Below are 16,816 nucleotides of genomic sequence, written 5' to 3'. Positions count from 1 at the left end.
CACGCCTACCTTGTTATTGATACCCTGGGGAATGTCTCTCTTGTTTCCCTTTTCCCTGGCGCTTTCTAACATCATTGACGCTGTTTGCAGTTGCGAGGCCAGTCTGCGACAGCAACCTTGAACCTGGGCCAAGATGTGCTCCACTCGGGAAATACCTTGGGCTAAACCCGGCAGTCTCGTCCTGCACGACCCGTATCATCAACAACCCTGAACCAAGACTGTTTTTAGCTCTCTCTGCTGACATGAACAACACCAGGGTCTTAAGTCCAGAACCTCTTGTGATTCTGGTCATTCCATCATCTCAACTGGACCATTAGCCTTGCGGCAACAGAACAGCAATGTAAGAAAGCGTCTAGTGCAACAAAAAAAAAAAAAAAAAGACCAGGCTCTGCTCGAGACGGGCAGAGAGTTGCTTGAGTTCCTCCTTGGGTACCTACCTACCTACCTAGGTAGCTTTGTTTGTTTTCTTCATTACCTATTCAGTCGAGTACTCCGTAGTCCGTAGTCCGTACTCTACCTACCTAGGTACCTACCTGTGAGACAAGCTCTCCGCTTGTCGCACATAAATGGACCCATGGCCTGGTTGGTGCCCAGTCTTTGTAAAAAGTCAGCTACCACTACCATTGGCATGCGCTATCCCGAGACATGTCCATTTTCTTTCCATGGCCTTGCCTGCTACTTGTGACGGCTAACCGGGGATAGCTCCAAGGCTACCAGGTAGGTACCTAACCTACCTCCTCGGTATTCTCTTACAGCCACACAGTACAAAATGTTTCAGGGTTAGTCCGAACTGGGCAGGCGCGGCAGACGTCAAGTTTCCTGCCCCATCGCCAGGAGCTCCTGGTCCCTGGAGAACGCCCGATTCTGGAGTTTCGCGCTTTACCAAAAGAGGTTAGCGATTCTACGTGTGGGTACGGAGTACGTCCGTACTATAACGTCGGTCGGCTGCGCTGTACCTTCCTTGTACCAGGACCATCCATACGGAGTAGGACTAACTAGAGGTAGGTACCTGCAAATCGCACTCCCGATGGGGATGCTGAGCCTCATTGCATATCACATTACACAGACTGGCCGAGCTGCCATCGTGACGTTGCTTCTGGAGTTGTAGGTAGGTGCTCGAGCTTCTTTAGGATAGCCGCATGAAGACATTGATAGGAGGGAGGTACAGTAGGTATTCACTGGGGCGGGGCGCCTTGTGGGGGCAGCCACGCCATGGGCCAGCCTTATAGCTGCCGGTCCGAGTCGGATAACTTGAGAAGGGGGGTAAGAAAGAAAGAAAGAAAGAAGGAAGGAAAGAAAACAGGGGAATGCGGAATGCCAGAGTTGGCACTTGGCAATGGACACATGACAGATGCGGAAATTGCGCTTGACTATTTTGGTTCGAGGGTGTCTTAGACAGGCAACCAACCTCTCTCCCGGGCTTTGATGATGTGTCGGCACTGTGGGGCGAGTTTCCAGGGGGGGGGGAGGGGGGGGGGGGAAGAAGCAGCCTATGGGTCTACATAGCTAATCCAACTATGGCACTTGATCAGGTAGGTCGGGTTACTACGTTAGGATGCAGAAGTAACGGGCAGTTGGCACGTACCAGACTGTAGTGAGTTATCGTCAAAGTGCTTGCGTCTAGGTACCTAGACATAACCCCATCAATTCTGGCGACAGGATGCCGTTCGGTATGAATCATAAGATGGGAGATGATGATAACCGCCCAGAGATCTATGCCTATATTTATTTGTAGATGAAGGCGGCGAAAAAAAAAAAAAAAAAAAAAAAAAAAAAAAAAAAAAAAAAAAAAAAAAAAAAAAAACATGATGCATCCATGTTTTGTTCTGCTTGGATGTCCTGATTATTGAACGAACTCAACTGCGCTTCTGCGGGCCTCTGGATGCAACGCAGATGCTACCCTGGATGGATGCTGGATGGGCAACATGTGCGTGCCATGACCTGGCTTCCCTTCCACTTGCTTGTTGTTGCACCAGAAACCATGACTTGGGACCACCTCCCCCCTTTTCTTTCTCCCACAGTCTGCCACCACATCAGTCATATTTTATTATCTCATGTATCCGTAAATCTCTGACGCAGTCGTCACCCCTCCTGCTGCCTGCAGGTGCTGGCTGGTTGAGAGACACGATTAAAAGCTCGCCAAAGATGACGAGGCAAGGCAACGATCCCCAGTTCTGGCTGGACTGGACGGACATGGCAGCCGAAACAAGGCGACATTGTAATTAGTGTCGGAGCGTTTCATGGCCTGAAAGAAAGCCGAGTACCTAAGGTAAGCATCAAGGATTCGCAAGGCTACATATACATGGTACGTACACACGCTCCGACAGGATATGCCAGGGGTTCACGAACCGATGCGGATTCAGATGGACCTGGCAATGGAAATATCGGCCAACCGTCGCGACTCCTGACTCCCGGGTCCCATCTGCCAAATCGTCCAAGATTCAAGGTTCAAGGTTGAAGCTGTTCAACCTTTGCCCAACCCGCTGCAACCAGCACCTTCCTTCCTCCAGTCCGGTGATCGTAAAAGTCAGTCTTCTTGCTTGCGTTAGATAGTACTGAATTGGCCCCCCCCCCCCCCCTCCCCTCCAAGGCAGTGCCAGCTCCTGCCTGCCCCCCTTGCATGCCCATTGAGTTGCTCACGCCGGAATATCGGCCGTGAATGATGACGTAAAAGCCCGCCCAAACACATGCGCATTGCACCAGGGTACCGTCACCATCATCACATCCCGTACCTAGCTTCTCCCGCCACTGAACTAACCATTGCTGGTCTGCGTTGAGAGCTCCCGCCCGCAGTCGAAGCGAAACACCATGGATGCAGCGGAGCGGGTATTGTCAGATCGTCTTGGACAACTGGCGAGTAATTCGTGCACATATGCACAAGGCAGGCGCCCCGTGGCGTTTCGTTTCTGCGCTCGCCAGCTTCCCTTATTCACCTCTTTGGCAGCGGGCCTTTGGGTGCTTCCTTCCTTGACTCATCATCTCGTCATGAGAGGTCTGCCTGAGGCTCAATGGCTTATCCCCGTCCCCGCTAGCTCCTTCCCATTTGCTCCTTTGGCCTCACCTCCAAACTCTGCCTTGTCCACCCCCCCCCCCCCCCATCTCTGCGCGGGTGGTGGGGCGGGTTCCTACAAGAGAACTTAACTTGGTGGCCCGGACCGAATCCACAGCGCCTTAACATAACCATCACCTAAAAGCTACCAGACAGCAAATCAACGTCAGCAAGCCGTGAGCGAAATTGCTGGTGCTCCTTACTTTTGCTATTTTCTTTCCCCAGTTATTTCCTTGGACCAATAAATAAGCTTGAGAGTTGTCAACTACCTAGCCTGGATCCGTGTCTCCTGTACTTTGCCCTCCACTTGCTTCGTGCTTCGTGCTTCGTGCTTCGTGCTTCGTGCTTCGTTCTCGACTCTCTACTATGTACGTCGGGTTCCCACTGTCCGTGATATCCATGGGTCCCCCAGGCAGCTTGGGCGGGGTTCCACCTCAACCGGCTGGTATCTGGTTCTCAACCTCGGCCACAGGACTTGTCTTGTTGACTTCTCTCGCGGCGTCGCTCGCTACCTGGACGGACCAAACCTTCAAAGGACTTTTGCGTCAGTCATTAAACGGTTATTTTGCAGCCCGAGAACTGATTATTCTGCTTTCATGAGCGTCCTCCCTTCCGCTTGCTCCTTCCCTCCTTCGCCTATCATCGTATTTGTATAATCATCCCACGCTTCCTCATTGCAGAGCTGGCTCTGCTGCATCGTGTATTTGCTCATTCCTGCCCTTGACAGTTTTCCATTCCTGAACGATTGCTGATCTCGCCGACGACAAGTCTCATCAATCCGGTTTGGATTACTGTTGGTCATTCTTCGTCCAGATTCGGGCATCTTTGCACATCTGGTTAATCAATCAAAACGATTTTAAGCGGTAACGACTGTCACCTCTACACACATCCATCTTCAACCAGTTCCGCATCTACCGGTTCGATTCAAGGTCGTTGTGGAACGCCCTTTATTTTCAGCCCAGTGCCGTCTCGTGTCACAGAAAGGAGAGAAGGAGAAAAAGACGAAGAAGAAAAAAAAAAACCCCCTGGGCAAATTTCATGCAACATAGCCATAGTTGAAGCGAGGCCTTGGCCATCTCGTACGGCTGCTCGACGCTCAAATCTCCGCTTCCGTGGGCGGGGACCATGTATCGTGACTACTATCGTCTCGACTCTCATCAGACTCGACAGGTCGTTGACCAAGAGCGCATCGGCCCGGCTGCCTCTCAGGACGTGTACCTTCAGCCGACCCCAGTGGCCCTAAGCAGAAGCCCTACTGCAATCATGAATGCCGATTCTTTTCCAGACTTTTCTTTCCCGTCCGCCTGCATAGAGCAGAACCACATGATGAGCCTTCCCGAGATCATTCTCGACAGCCCTATTGCCGCGGATTTCTCACGACAAGCTGACGGCCTTACTGACAATGGTGCCTATGCGAGCCATTACTTAGCTTCCATGTCTGCCGAGTCCGGGCCATTCTTCCTTGATCAGCAGGCTCATCGGGGCAGCAGTCTTGATGTCCTCGAAAATCATAACTGTGGGAACCATTCGCCAGCGGAAAACGGGCTTCAGGAGTGTGGCACTGACGAGCTTGACCTGCCAATCAGCAGTCGCGCAGACGGCACCGACCTTGGGCTCAAGACCAGCGAGGACAGAGTCGGAGCCCCCCCTGCCTGGAGCGAGTTGAAGACGAAAGCTGGCAAGGACCGTAAACGCCTTCCTCTCGCATGCATTGCTTGTCGTCGCAAAAAAATTCGTTGCTCAGGAGAGAAGCCTGCGTGCAAGCATTGCTTGAGAGCGCGTATACCTTGCGTCTACAAAGTCACTGCTCGTAAAACGGCACCACGTACCGACTATATGACCATGCTGGATAAACGCCTGAAGAGAATGGAGGATCGACTCATCAAAGTCACTCCAAAATCAGACCTGGACACTACCGCACCGGTTACCAGAGCACTTGTCAAGCCAGCTATCCTCGGCGGAAACACTGGCAATAAGCCGGCGTCCAAAAAAAGAGGTGCTGAAGAAGCCTTTGGCTCGGATCTAGCGGCGTGGGCAAAAGCATCGGCCGAGGTCAAGGTCGTCGTTGGGGCAGTCGAGATGCCATTTCCCAAACACGGAGAGAGTTTGGAGGAGAACCTCCTGCTGCAAGAAGGCGCCGGCGCTTTGCCATCCAAAGAAACCCAGGAGCATCTAGCCGAGGTATTCTTCGACAGTGTCTACGGACAAGCATATCACCTCCTACATAAGCCCAGTTATATGCGCAAGCTGAGGTAAGTCTCCAGGACGTCGTTCCCCAGTGATGGCTAAGTTCTCTGTTCTGGAAAAAAAAAAAAAAAAAAAAAAAAAAGTGAAAGAAAAGAAAAAGAAAATGGAGGCCTCCGTGCATATCCCTGGAGGCTAACGCGTTTTGGTCTAGAAATAATAGTCTGCCTCCGGTTCTGATTCTTTCCGTTTGTGCTGTTGCTTCGCGGTTCGCCCTGCAATCATCAAACAGTTCCGCAACCACGAAACCGTTTCTCCGCGGTGAAGAGTGGGCATCTCATGCCAGAGATATCTGTACCAGGCGGTATGAGTGGCCCAACATAACTGTCTTGACTTGTCTCCTCATTCTGGGGTTGCATGAATTCGGCACGTGTCAGGGGGGTCGAAGTTGGGCTTTGGGCGGCCAAGCCATTCGCATGGCGTTCGCTCTTCAACTTCACAGAGATTTAGAATACGATCCATCCAGACAAGGAAGCAAAGAACCGCTTAGTTTCATTGATCGCGAAACTCGTCGACGTATCATGTGGGCTTGTTTTTTAATGGATCGTTTCAACTCTTCCGGATCTGACCGGCCAATGTTTATCAAGGAAGAATCCCTACAAATACAACTTCCGGTCAAGGAGTCCTACTTTCAACTCGACATTCCAGCTAAAACGGAACTATTGGACGGATCCTTGCCGCAATCCGAAGCCACGGATGAAAGCGGTGTCTTTTCCGAACGGGAGGAGCACATGGATGTGGCAGCATACACCATTCGTGCCGTCGCCATCTGGGGTAGAATTGTTGCATACTTCTACCATGGTGGCCGAGAAAGGGACGCGTACCCCTCGTACGATGAGAAATCGACCTTTATGGCGCTCGTTCAACAAGCAGAGCAGCTACACCACAGTCTCCCGGACTCGCTTCAGTATTCCAGCGATAACCTCCATCTGCACTCGACTGAGAAGACGGCCAGCCAGTTCTTGCTAATGCATCTTTCCCTGCAGCAGAATATCCTCTTTTTACACAAGGCAGCTGTCTCCCCGACCAGTGGTTCTGGTGACCAAGACCCGCCTTCAGATTTCCTACCGCAGATGCGTGCTAAAACTCTAATGGCGGCGAACAGAATTTCCGAAATACTGCGAGACGGCGAGAAATGCAGTTGCACCGTCACTGCACCATTTGCTGGATACTGCGCCTTCTTTGCTACTAGCGTTCACATTCTCGAAATCTTCTCTGGCAACTCCAACACCAAGACGACTGCTGAGATGAATGCAGGCATCAACATCACGTATCTGCGCAAAGCGATTAGGTACTGGGGCATGTTTCACTGGATGGTCGAAAACATCCGTACTCAGTACAGAACCGCTTTGGAGGCATCTCGATCCGGGAACCTCTGTCTGCAAGGATTATGGGCATGGCCATTGTTGCAGCACGCAGATTGGTTCAATCGTTATTCCCACGGCGTCTCGGATTCCGATGTCGCAGAACCCGCCGCTGCGTGGAGTAGGGAAAAGGGCGAGGATGCTGTTTTGGGGCAAAGGCCCGAACTGCAGCCAGTTCAGGATTTCTTCGCCAGTCTCGCATCGCCGTCTGGCACAGAGGGCAGGGCCGCATCACAAGGCTCCGCAAGCAAACGCAAACGATCTGGCGATGCTGTCTGCAGCCCAAAAGCGAGCAACCGGACCGGGGAAGCTGTCATGAACCACGTGGACGCCGCCCTCCCCAGAATACTCTCCCAACAAGGAGCAGCAGCTGCTTCACAGCATGCGTCCGTCTCTCCGGGCGACCAGACCACAGCAGGAACAGGCCCTGCAGTATTTAGCCCAGCAGCTCTGGCTCATGTCCAGACCCAGCTATTCTGCGCCATGTCTCCGCTCAGCCCAGGGCAGGCAGGGACCTTTCACCAACACGACCTTGATCAAGCAGGATTCTATTCTGTTCCCCATATGCCGCAAGTGAGTTGTGATGGAAGCAATCATGCTGCCAATGCACCTCAAAACATTGAACAGCAGCAGTCTTTCGGCGCTTACGTGTCAACCGCCAACGGACACCCAATTATGGGCTCAATCACGTCCAGCTGGCAGACCAAGGATACGGCGAACAACAAAATTCTTGACGCAGACCAAGGTGCAATTAACATGCGGGAGGCGCACTTCAGGGGCGGCAGTCCCATGCATCAGGGCCAAAGTGGCGCCGATGTCCTCGACGGTTATCCTGGCAGCAATCTCCCACCAGGAGGATGGTTCATGCCTCTCAGCATGGAACCGCCGCAATCGCAAAACGTGATCTTTTCCGGCGGTGCCGAACCCTGCAGGACCGTCGGCAACGCCAATGCCATGGATCCATTCAACACTGTTCTCGGAAGCAACGGCTCAGTGCCTCACCAGATAATGGATGGCCTACGGCATTCATTGTGAACAGCTTCCTACAGTTATGACATCTGTTCACACGAGGCCACGCAGTCTGGGAGACCAGGTTGACGAGGGGAAAATACGAAACAGAAACCCGATCCAGAGGACGCGGGAGCGCAAGACTGATCCGTGTGAACTCTACGTTACCTGCAATCGATCGCAACGGGACAAGACAACAGCGGCAGAAGAATGCCACGACAGCGGCAAAGAGCTTTGCCTCGCTGGCGCTGATTTGCAAAGAATGGTTACGGCCAAGGGGATGACGCGCGTGCCGGGAACATGTCCACCTTGCCATGCTGCGCGGCTTTCCGAGTCTTTTTACGGGGAGAATCCGAGGCAAAGCTACGCAGCCATCTTTATACATATATACGACTTGGGTGACGACACACTTTCTTTGGGTTCTTGGTGCGGCCTTTTGAAATAAAGTACGCATTTTTACTTGCGCCTGATTGATGAAAGCCGATGACAGATTTTAGGATATACCCAGAAGTTTTAGATTTTAGTGGAACTTGGAAGTCTAGATAAGATATGACGGAAGCGTGAACTGATTGCTGCCAGTGATTACAACAGTGTATAGCTAGCAAGCACCTGCCTCTACCTGCCATGCATGTCCCTATTTCCCTGCTGTTCGCTCCAGATGGGCGCGAAGGACCAAAGGTTATCTAGACAAAGCTGAACCGGCACGGGCTTGCCTTTCCTGCCCTCAGTCAGCAACCTTGGAACTGAAGGTGTGCCCCCCCCCCCCCGCCTTCGGGCATGCATGTTTATTGGGCTTCTGTGTCCCGACGTCTGTCGAGCTCGGCAGCTTTATTCCTTTTTAGCCTTGGATCTCTTTCTCTTCTTCTTGCTGCCGCCCGCATCGCCGACAGCGTCTCCCGATGCATCATTAGACCCAGCCGGCGGTGGCGGGGGGTCATGCACCGCCGCGCCGTCCTGGTCCTCGAGGAGCCTTTCGAAGCCGTACGTCGGGCCGTCCCGCTCATAGTCCTTGCCAAAGGTCCCTCTGCGCCACTCCCTGAGGCGGGCCTTTTTGCCCAGACGCTTCTTGTCGCGGCGCTTCTTTTCCGGGTCCCGGAACGTCGCGAGCTTCTTGAGGCCGAAGAAGTCGTTGAGGGACTTGTCCGACGGGGCGAGGAGGATGTCCCGGGCCGTCATGCCAAACGACTGGGGCGAGGTTTCGCGGTAGCGAAACGCCACCTCCGGCTGGGGCTTGAGCAGATGGTGGTTGGTGAGCTCGAGCTTGGAGTCGACGAGGGCCTCGAGCTTGCTGCGCTGCTGGCGGGCTTGCTTCTGGCCCTCGAGACGGATGCGCTTGTGCTCGGACGTCTTGCGTTTCTTGGGGGCGGGTGCGTCGTCGGCGTGGTCGTCGCCGTCTTCGCCGTCTTCGCCGTCGCCATCCCCGTCGCCCTCATTCTCGGACAGCTTGGCTCCTGGCGTGGTTGCGTCGTCTTCAAAATCTGGAATCAGGTCCTTTATGTCAATGTCGTCCTCCCACTTGGGTTTCTTTGGGTGTTTCTTCTTCTTCTTCTTGTTGTTCTCCTCTCCATCGCCCTGCTCGTTTCCGTCGTCCGATGCAGAGGCGGCATCATCATCATCCTCCAGAGCATAGTATTCGTCGCCGAACCGTCTCCTCATCTCCCCCTCCCATTTGTCGTTGTCCCAGGCGTCGTCGAGAAACGCGATCCACTCGTCTTCTGTCAAGTTCTTGCCGACCGCACCGGCGGCTTGCTTGACTTTGCGGAGCCTCTCTTCAGTTTCCTCGAGTTTGAGCTTTCGCAACCTAGCCCTCTCTTCGCGCCTTTGGCGCTTCTCCTCGTCTTTTCGCTGGCGCTCCTGTTCTCGTTGCCGTTGCCTGCTCGACTTGTCCTCTCGTCTGACGGATCGTGCGGCGGCAAAGTCACGAGCATACGACTTCAACACCTGGTTGCTCTTTTCGGGATGCTCGAACCGCAAGTTGTAAGCTTGCTCAAACTCCTCGGCATGATCGTCCGCATCGTCATCGCCGTCGTCGGATTCAAAGGCTTTCCACTTTCCGCCTTCCTCGGGGATCCAGGCCCTGGAAGAAAGGAAATTCGACAAGAACGTCTCTGGGTCTTTATCGGCGTTTTCAACGTCCAGTTCGGAGATTTTCAGAGCGGCAGCCCTTGACGGGTGGACGCCATTGTCCTGCGTTTTGGCATGGTTGGATTTTTTCTTGGCCATGAAACCACCGTCGTCGTCGTCGTCGTCGGACTCGTCGGATCCGTCCCCGGCTTCGACAGCGTTGATCTCTGACATGATGGATTTTTTCAGCGCATCCTGCTCCTGGGAATAGGTCTGCGGCACAGCATGCTCCTCGTCGACAGAGGTCCCAGCAACCCCTCGCAGCAAGTTTTCTCTGTGGTAATCCCGAAGAAACACGGGCTTGTCCTTTTGTTCCTTGGCAGCCGTGTCTTGGTTGGGCATGTCGATAAATTTGTGTTTACTGTCGTATAGCCGGGGGTCTTTGTTTCGAATGGCTTCCAGGGTAGCCGATATCTGAGCATCCAAATCCTCCGTCGCCAGAAATCCGTCTTCGTCTTCGGTCTCGTCGGAGGACGACGAATCGTCATCTTTGTCATCCTTATGGCCCCCGTCCCGGAACTTGCCGCTCGTCTTGAACTTTTCCTCCACTGCAACATGTCAGCCACCTCGAGAGAAAAACAAGGGATACGTACACCCATGGCGGATTGCCTACACTTGTGACGCTCTTCGCGTTTCTTGTTGAACTCGTAGCGGCGGGCGTACTCTTGGTTGACTTTGAAGTCGCCAGATTCTAGAGGAGTGCCGCCGTCATCGGAATCCGAATCGCTTTCTTCCAGCAAGTTGCGCTTGCAACTCTTGGGGTCCAAAGAGCTGGTCTTGTTCGCTGGCAAGCTAGAAGTCATGGCGACGTGCAGCGCAGCCGGGCTTCCTGGTTGGTTGTGAGCGCTTTCCCAGTATAGTGCGATCGTTGACTGTAGCAACAACGCAAAAAGGCATCGACAGATCCGGATGAAAGCGACGTTGAACGTGACGCAACGATCCAGGAGGTTTTTTTTTTTTTTTTTTTTTTGGCGGTGAAGCATTTTTCTGCCATTGGAAACGCAGAGGATTTCCATAGTTCTCCTCGGCGGGGCCGGCCCAGTGCAGCAGACTCTTCGTGTTACTTGTGGAGTCCGCCGTACGTACGAGGTGCTGTGGCTGGTGGCGGCGTGCCGTCGTCAACTGGGGCGCGGGTGGGTCTCCCCAAGCTGGGCCTTGTGCAGGCCTTGTGAAGGCCTTGTGCAGGCTTTGTGCAGGCTGTCGTCAGACTTTGGTCGTATTGGTCGTTGGTCGTATTGATTTGCACCTCGTCATCCTCCTTTGCACTTCGGCAGGCACCCTCTGCCCTAACCACCTCACCTCCTCCTCTGCCTTTGACTCTGGTCCGTGTGTCTCCCTCCAACGATCGACTCAAACATCCCGCAGCATCGACCTCGGCGCCAACCCTAGCTTTCCTCGACCTTGAACCATCGTCGCCGGCCAGTCCCCCCCCCCCCCCCCTTTGGACCCAAGTTTAGCAGCCCTCCTTGGCCTTTGGTCGCCGGCTGGCTTCGCTGCACCATCTCGAACGTTGTTCACAACGTCCCTCCCACAAGTTGACCGAGCGCGCCTTCAATCTGCCATTAAAAAAACAAAAAAAGAGTCGACAGAATGGCCGATTCTAATGCTCCTAAACCGAGCAGCAGTGTCAAGCTGGTTCTGCTTGGTGAAGCTGCCGTGGGCAAAGTAGGTGGAACCTACCCTTCGTTTACTCTCGTCTTCAGTCCTGCCGCGAGGTTCCATCACCCCTCCCCCGGCCACTTTGATCTGCCTATTAACTACAGCCTTAGTCCTCACTAGTCCTTCGATTCGTCAATAACGATTTTCAGGAAAACAAGGAGCCCACAATCGGAGGTACGTCGAACAGGTGTCGAAATCACATCGCCTCTGCGCCTTGGCTTTACCGTTCAAGTTCAGCTAACACCAAGCTCCGTAGCGGCCTTCTTGACGCAAAAGTGCAACTTGCCGACACGGACAATCAAGTTTGAGATTTGGGATACTGCAGGTCAAGAGCGCTTCGCCTCTCTGGCTCCCATGTACTACCGCAACGCACAAGCTGCCCTCGTTGTCTACGACCTCACCAAGCCTAGCTCCCTTGTCAAAGCCAAGCACTGGGTTGCCGAGTTGCAACGGCAAGCTTCGCCCGGGATTGTCATTGCTCTTGTGGGAAACAAGCTGGACCTGGCTGCCGAGTCGGCAGGTGAAGGTGAAGGTCAGGTCGACGATGCCGAGAATTCGGGTGACGCCAGAAAGGTGCCAAGAGGCGAAGCCAAGGCCTACGCCGAGGAGGAGAGCCTGCTGTTTTTCGAAACCAGTGCCAAAACTGGTCACAACGTTAAAGAGGTCTTCACTGCCATCGCCAACGCCATTCCTGAAACGTCTTTAAAGTCGGCCAGAGGTGCGGGCACCAGCGGTGCTGCCAACAGAGCAGGCGAGGAACAACGTGTGAACCTCGGCGCCAGAGATGCGGGTCCAAAGGATGGCTGTGCTTGCTAGATGTTGGACAAGGAGCATCCACGCATTCCTGGAATCTGGTTTTGGGTCGGCGCTTCTTTTTGTCAATGTCAAGTCTGTTCGTATTGTGATGCTAATGGCAGGGAAACTGGGAGCCACCGTCGTTCCTTTTCCTTTTCTTTTTCCTTTTCTTTTTCCTTTACTTTTTTCTTTACTTTTTTCTTTTTCTTTTTCTTTTTCTTCTTTCTTCTTTCTTCTTTCCTCTTTTTGGGGGGTTCGGGATGCGGGGAGCCCAGCTTTGTTCCGAGTCAAGTTATATTATTACTGTCTACCTACATACTTAGATGTTTGGTCAAAGTCCTTCCCTATCAAACTGACATGGGCCGGATGACAAGCGCCGCCGCATAAAAGTAGCCTTTCAGGCTGACGTGCTTCAGCGCGAACTTGTACGCAGGTACGCCACAGATATAGCGCCGAACTCTCAAAGTATCCTTTCGACAGTTTTCGCTTTGCCCTGCAGGAGAGGGGCTTTGTGAGAACAAAAGATGCAACGCAACGGTGGTGAAGCTTCGGGCACGACGGACATCCGCCTCGCCAACTCCTTCGTTCCGACTCCCAAGTACACAGCAGCACATGCGCATAAAACGGACCAGTGCCTACTGCGGCTTGCCGGATAGGACGCAGTATTAACTCTGCTGCTCAATCAAAACGAATTGCCACTGTAAACTTGCTTGTTGTTGAAAAGTTGACCAGAGTCCTTTCTTCCTTTGCCGAGGAAATGCCCACGCCGCCACGCATCTCCCAGTCACGTGCATCTGCTGCAGCGCGCTGCCAGTGGGACCCACTTTTCCGTCCATGAATCGCGTCAAAACTCCTCACAGCAAACGTCGGGAAAGAACACAGGGCTGCTTTCTCGACACAGCAAAACCCATCGTCAACGAATTTGCTGCCACGCGGAAAGCTGCCATCACGAATCCCCGCGTCCTGGTGCCCAAGTCGAAGAGCGCCCCGATACTTGATATTTTCTTCGTCTTCTTTCTGTCTTTTCTTTCTACTCTTTATCGCTGCTGTTTTCGGTCCTGGCCCAGCCTTTCAATTTCTTTCCCTCTCAACCTCCCTCCAGTCTGCCTAGCTCGTACCCGATGTTGTCCCAATTAGAGTAAATTTTACCCGGGTGCCGACGACATGGCTTTGTCCATTTCTGAGGCTCAGGCGGAGCTTATAAGGTATTTCCCCCTTCACCCGGCCCCCCCAAAACCAACTGGGACCAAAGGAGCCCTCAAGTTGCTAATACAACATGTGTAGCTCCTTGTCGCCTGACGACATTCCAATCAAACTACGTTGCGCAATCTGTAGCAAACTGGCCGTCAATGCCTTTCGACTGCCTTGCTGTGAGCAAGCCATTTGCGAATCATGTAAGCTTGAACACCCGCCTAGTCTGTCATGTCTCGGTAACCGTGTCGATGACTAGTCTAACATCATTCACAAGGCCAATCCCATCTCCCTTCTTCTTGCCCCGTTTGCGAACACTCGCCTCTTTCTGCCGAGGATTGCAACCCCAACAAGTCCCTCAGAACTACCATTAGGGTCTTTCTCCGAACAGCTGAGAAGAAGAGGGAAGCCAGCAGGCCAAAGGAGACGACATCAGCGACCCCGGCCGAGGGACCTGGCCCGACAGCTGCGGATGCCAAAACGCAACCTGCTGGTAGTGACGCTCCAGTGAATCAAAAGGTCAACGGAGAAGTGTCCAACAGTAAAGATGAACCGAATCAACAGCAAACTTCATCACTCAAAAACTCCGAGGTAGGCTAAACGCGAATGAACCTCTTCTTGACGCCCCGGAAGTACTCCATGCAAAACTGACACAATCTTCGTATGAAAAAAAAAATAAAAAGATGGATAAGCCCCACGGCGATGGACCGGCGAAACCTGTTGGCTCGGCCAATCCGACAGAAGTTGGTACTGCAGGAAAGGCGGAGGGCAATGCGGAGCAGCATGACCCTGAGCACGAAAAATATCAACAGGCTAACAAGACGGACGAGCACAATGGCAGCCACGAGGCCAATGGATTCGAAGATTACGGATCCGGGCCGACAAACACTGGTTTTCCCATCAACATTACGTTTCCAGGCGTCGGCGACTTTGGTCAAATGCAGATGATGATGGCCATGCAAAATGGAATGGGGCCCAATTCGTTTGGCAACTTCAACATGATGGGTATGTTGCAGCCTTGGATACGATATGATTCACGTCGTTTCCCCCCTGACGAGGAGTTTTTCTTCTTCGCTTTCTTCTTCCTCTCCTTCTCCTTTTTCTCTTTTGTGCTCTTTTCGCTAACCCAGATGTATAAAAAACAGGGATGCCAGGAATGGGGATGGACCCGATGGCGATGCAAAACATGTACATGAATGGTGGTTTTCAAGGCATGGGCATGAACGGCATGGGGGGCGGCTTTGTGGGAGGGTATGGACAAGGCTCCAATGATAATAACTGGAATGGTTCACAGCCGTGGAATTTCGACCAGAATAATTACAATCAAAATGGTATCGGCATGGGCTCTGGTGATTTTGGGAACTTTAACGCAGGATTCCAGACAGGCTACAATCAAGGTAATTATGGCCAGTTCAATGACTATCGCCGCTTCAACTATGGCCGAGGCCGTGGCCGTGGCCGTAGCTTTGGCTTTGGCCTTGGCTTTTCTGGCGGACATGGTCGTGGAGGCTACCAGCACAACGTCACGCCCAACTTTCACGGCCAAGGGCAGGGACCGGGACCGGGACCGGGACAGGGACACGGACAGGGACAGATTTCTCCTCAAGGCAGCCATGCCGTCTATCCAGCGCAAAGTCAGGTCGCCGCCGCCGCCGGGGAACCTGCTGCTGATGGCCGCAACTCTGACAAGGCGCCAGAACAAGCTCAAGCTGGAGAAGACGGCAGCAACCGAGCAACAGAGGCTGCCAGCAACAACGTCAACAACAGCAACAATAACAACAACAGTGCCAGCATCGCCAACAATGCCAGCAATGCCAAGAATGCCGCCACTGCCGCCAATGCCGACAATGCCGGCAACAATGTCGACTCGTCAACGCCAAACCAGCGTAAGGAACCGCCACGCTCTGATCCTCCCGGTAACCCTGGTGAGTCCAGCGCTATTCAGTCTGTCCTAGCAGCTTCGAGTGTACCCATCAATGCTCCAACAGGGCCCAAGGCGATGCGACAGGGGCTGCCAAACACCAGTCTCCATACTCTGCGTGCTCGAGGGTACCAAGTCGATTTCGAAGGACCCAGCAAGGTGACGACGTCTGCCGCGTCGCAGCCGCCATCGGGCCCGGCGGTTCGACCGGGCTCGCAAGGTGACTCTGTTGACCGTGAACAAGACTCACAAGCTGCTCATGCTAGTAGAGAACAGTCGAAAGGCTTGGAGAGGCGCGACGTCCGCGTCAGTAGCCAACCCCACAGCATCACTCGCTCACCGTCAAGGTCGCAAAGAAGCGCCAGAAGTCGGAGCAAGAGCAGGAGCGGGAGTAGGAGTGGCAGCAGGGGCGGCGGCAGCAGGAGCGGCAGCAGGGATCCGGTCCACTCCCAAAAAAGAAGCTCTCAGCGCCGCAGGCGCCACCGCTCCGAGTCGGTTGGCGAGGATGAGTACGAGGATTCGCACCGTCGAAAGAAGCGTCGCGAGGGCAAGATGTCCGGCGATGACGACGAGCATCAGGCCGCCAGCGAAGGCAAGCAGCGCACGGAGCGTTCCCGGTCCAGATCAGCCGACCAGGCCAAGAGAGGCAGTCATCGCAGCCGTCGAGGCAGAGACCACGATGGCCGGAGGGAGCGCGTCAGGGACCCGCATCAGGAGGCCGACAGGGCAAAGTCATCTGGCCACAGGTCGCGTCGGGACCGAGACCACGACAGTTCGCGTCGCCATGACCGTGATAGAGACCGCGACCGGCGCAAAGACCGGCGGCGAGAACGAGACCGAGAGCGAGAGCGAGAGCGAGAGCGAGAGCGAGACCGAGACCGAGACCGAGAGCGAGATCGGGACCGGGACCGGGACCGGGACCGGGATAGAGACAAGAGACATGCCAGCCCTAGCAGGAGAGGCTCTCGCTCGCCCGAACCCCCAGCGACCACCGGCTCCCGCTCGTCCAACTCCCGGGGCCAAGAAAAGCCGGGCAGCGGCAGCGGCAGCAAGTCGGGCACACCCGTCGACCCGCACACCTTGGAGCGGGAAGCCCGCAATCGCGAGCGCCTGGTCAAGGAGGCACAGCGGATGGCCGGCCTCGGCTCTCTGGGAGGCTCCAAGCGCGGGCGCGACGGCGACGGGGGCGACGGGGGCGGTGGCAGCGGTGGCGGCGGTGGCGGCGGTGGCGGCGACGGCAGCAGCGGCCGCCGCAAAGGCAGACGGTCCCGTCGACGCGGCGAGGCCAGAGACGGTGCCGACGAGGAAGAACGCATGCGCCGATTGGAGGCGGAGCGCGAAGGCGGCCGTTGGGGCTGACTGAACGGGGAGCAGAGAAGGAAGGAAAACCCCCTTTTGTTTTAAAAAAAAAAAAAAAAAAACGATTCGCTCGTACGGCAGGTGATGCTGTCTGTCTGTCTG

At 54.3% G+C, this 16,816-nt stretch overlaps 4 protein-coding genes across 4 annotated transcripts; 3 read left to right on the top strand and 1 right to left on the bottom strand.

The window, feature by feature from the left end:
• Nucleotides 1–4,174: 4,174 nt before the first annotated feature.
• Nucleotides 4,175–7,692, top strand: UV8b_06497 (uncharacterized protein; the record flags this gene model as incomplete). The annotated part of the gene is made up of 3 exons (XM_043143994.1): nt 4,175–4,736; nt 4,851–5,301; nt 5,448–7,692. 3 exons carry the CDS (start codon nt 4,175–4,177, stop codon nt 7,690–7,692), a joined length of 3,258 nt encoding a protein of 1,085 aa, XP_042999929.1.
• An 801-nt stretch (nt 7,693–8,493) lies between these two features.
• UV8b_06496 (uncharacterized protein) lies at nt 8,494–10,592 on the bottom strand (the record flags this gene model as incomplete). The annotated part of the gene is made up of 2 exons (XM_043143993.1): nt 8,494–10,337; nt 10,403–10,592. 2 exons carry the CDS (start codon nt 10,590–10,592, stop codon nt 8,494–8,496), a joined length of 2,034 nt encoding a protein of 677 aa, XP_042999928.1.
• A 787-nt stretch (nt 10,593–11,379) lies between these two features.
• UV8b_06495 (uncharacterized protein) lies at nt 11,380–12,264 on the top strand (the record flags this gene model as incomplete). Its single annotated transcript, XM_043143992.1, has 3 exons — nt 11,380–11,454; nt 11,559–11,622; nt 11,705–12,264. The coding sequence occupies 3 exons, from the start codon at nt 11,380–11,382 to the stop codon at nt 12,262–12,264; spliced, it is 699 nt and encodes a 232-aa protein (XP_042999927.1).
• A 1,143-nt stretch (nt 12,265–13,407) lies between these two features.
• On the top strand, nt 13,408–16,714 carry UV8b_06494 (uncharacterized protein; the record flags this gene model as incomplete). Its single annotated transcript, XM_043143991.1, has 5 exons — nt 13,408–13,448; nt 13,528–13,637; nt 13,712–14,025; nt 14,118–14,439; nt 14,580–16,714. The coding sequence occupies 5 exons, from the start codon at nt 13,408–13,410 to the stop codon at nt 16,712–16,714; spliced, it is 2,922 nt and encodes a 973-aa protein (XP_042999926.1).
• Nucleotides 16,715–16,816: the final 102 nt, after the last annotated feature.

The sequence above is a fragment of the Ustilaginoidea virens genome, chromosome 5, assembly GCF_000687475.1.
Source record: "Ustilaginoidea virens chromosome 5, complete sequence".
NCBI classification, from domain to species: domain Eukaryota; kingdom Fungi; phylum Ascomycota; class Sordariomycetes; order Hypocreales; family Clavicipitaceae; genus Ustilaginoidea; species Ustilaginoidea virens.
This window is presented reverse-complemented; position numbering and strand designations above follow the sequence as displayed.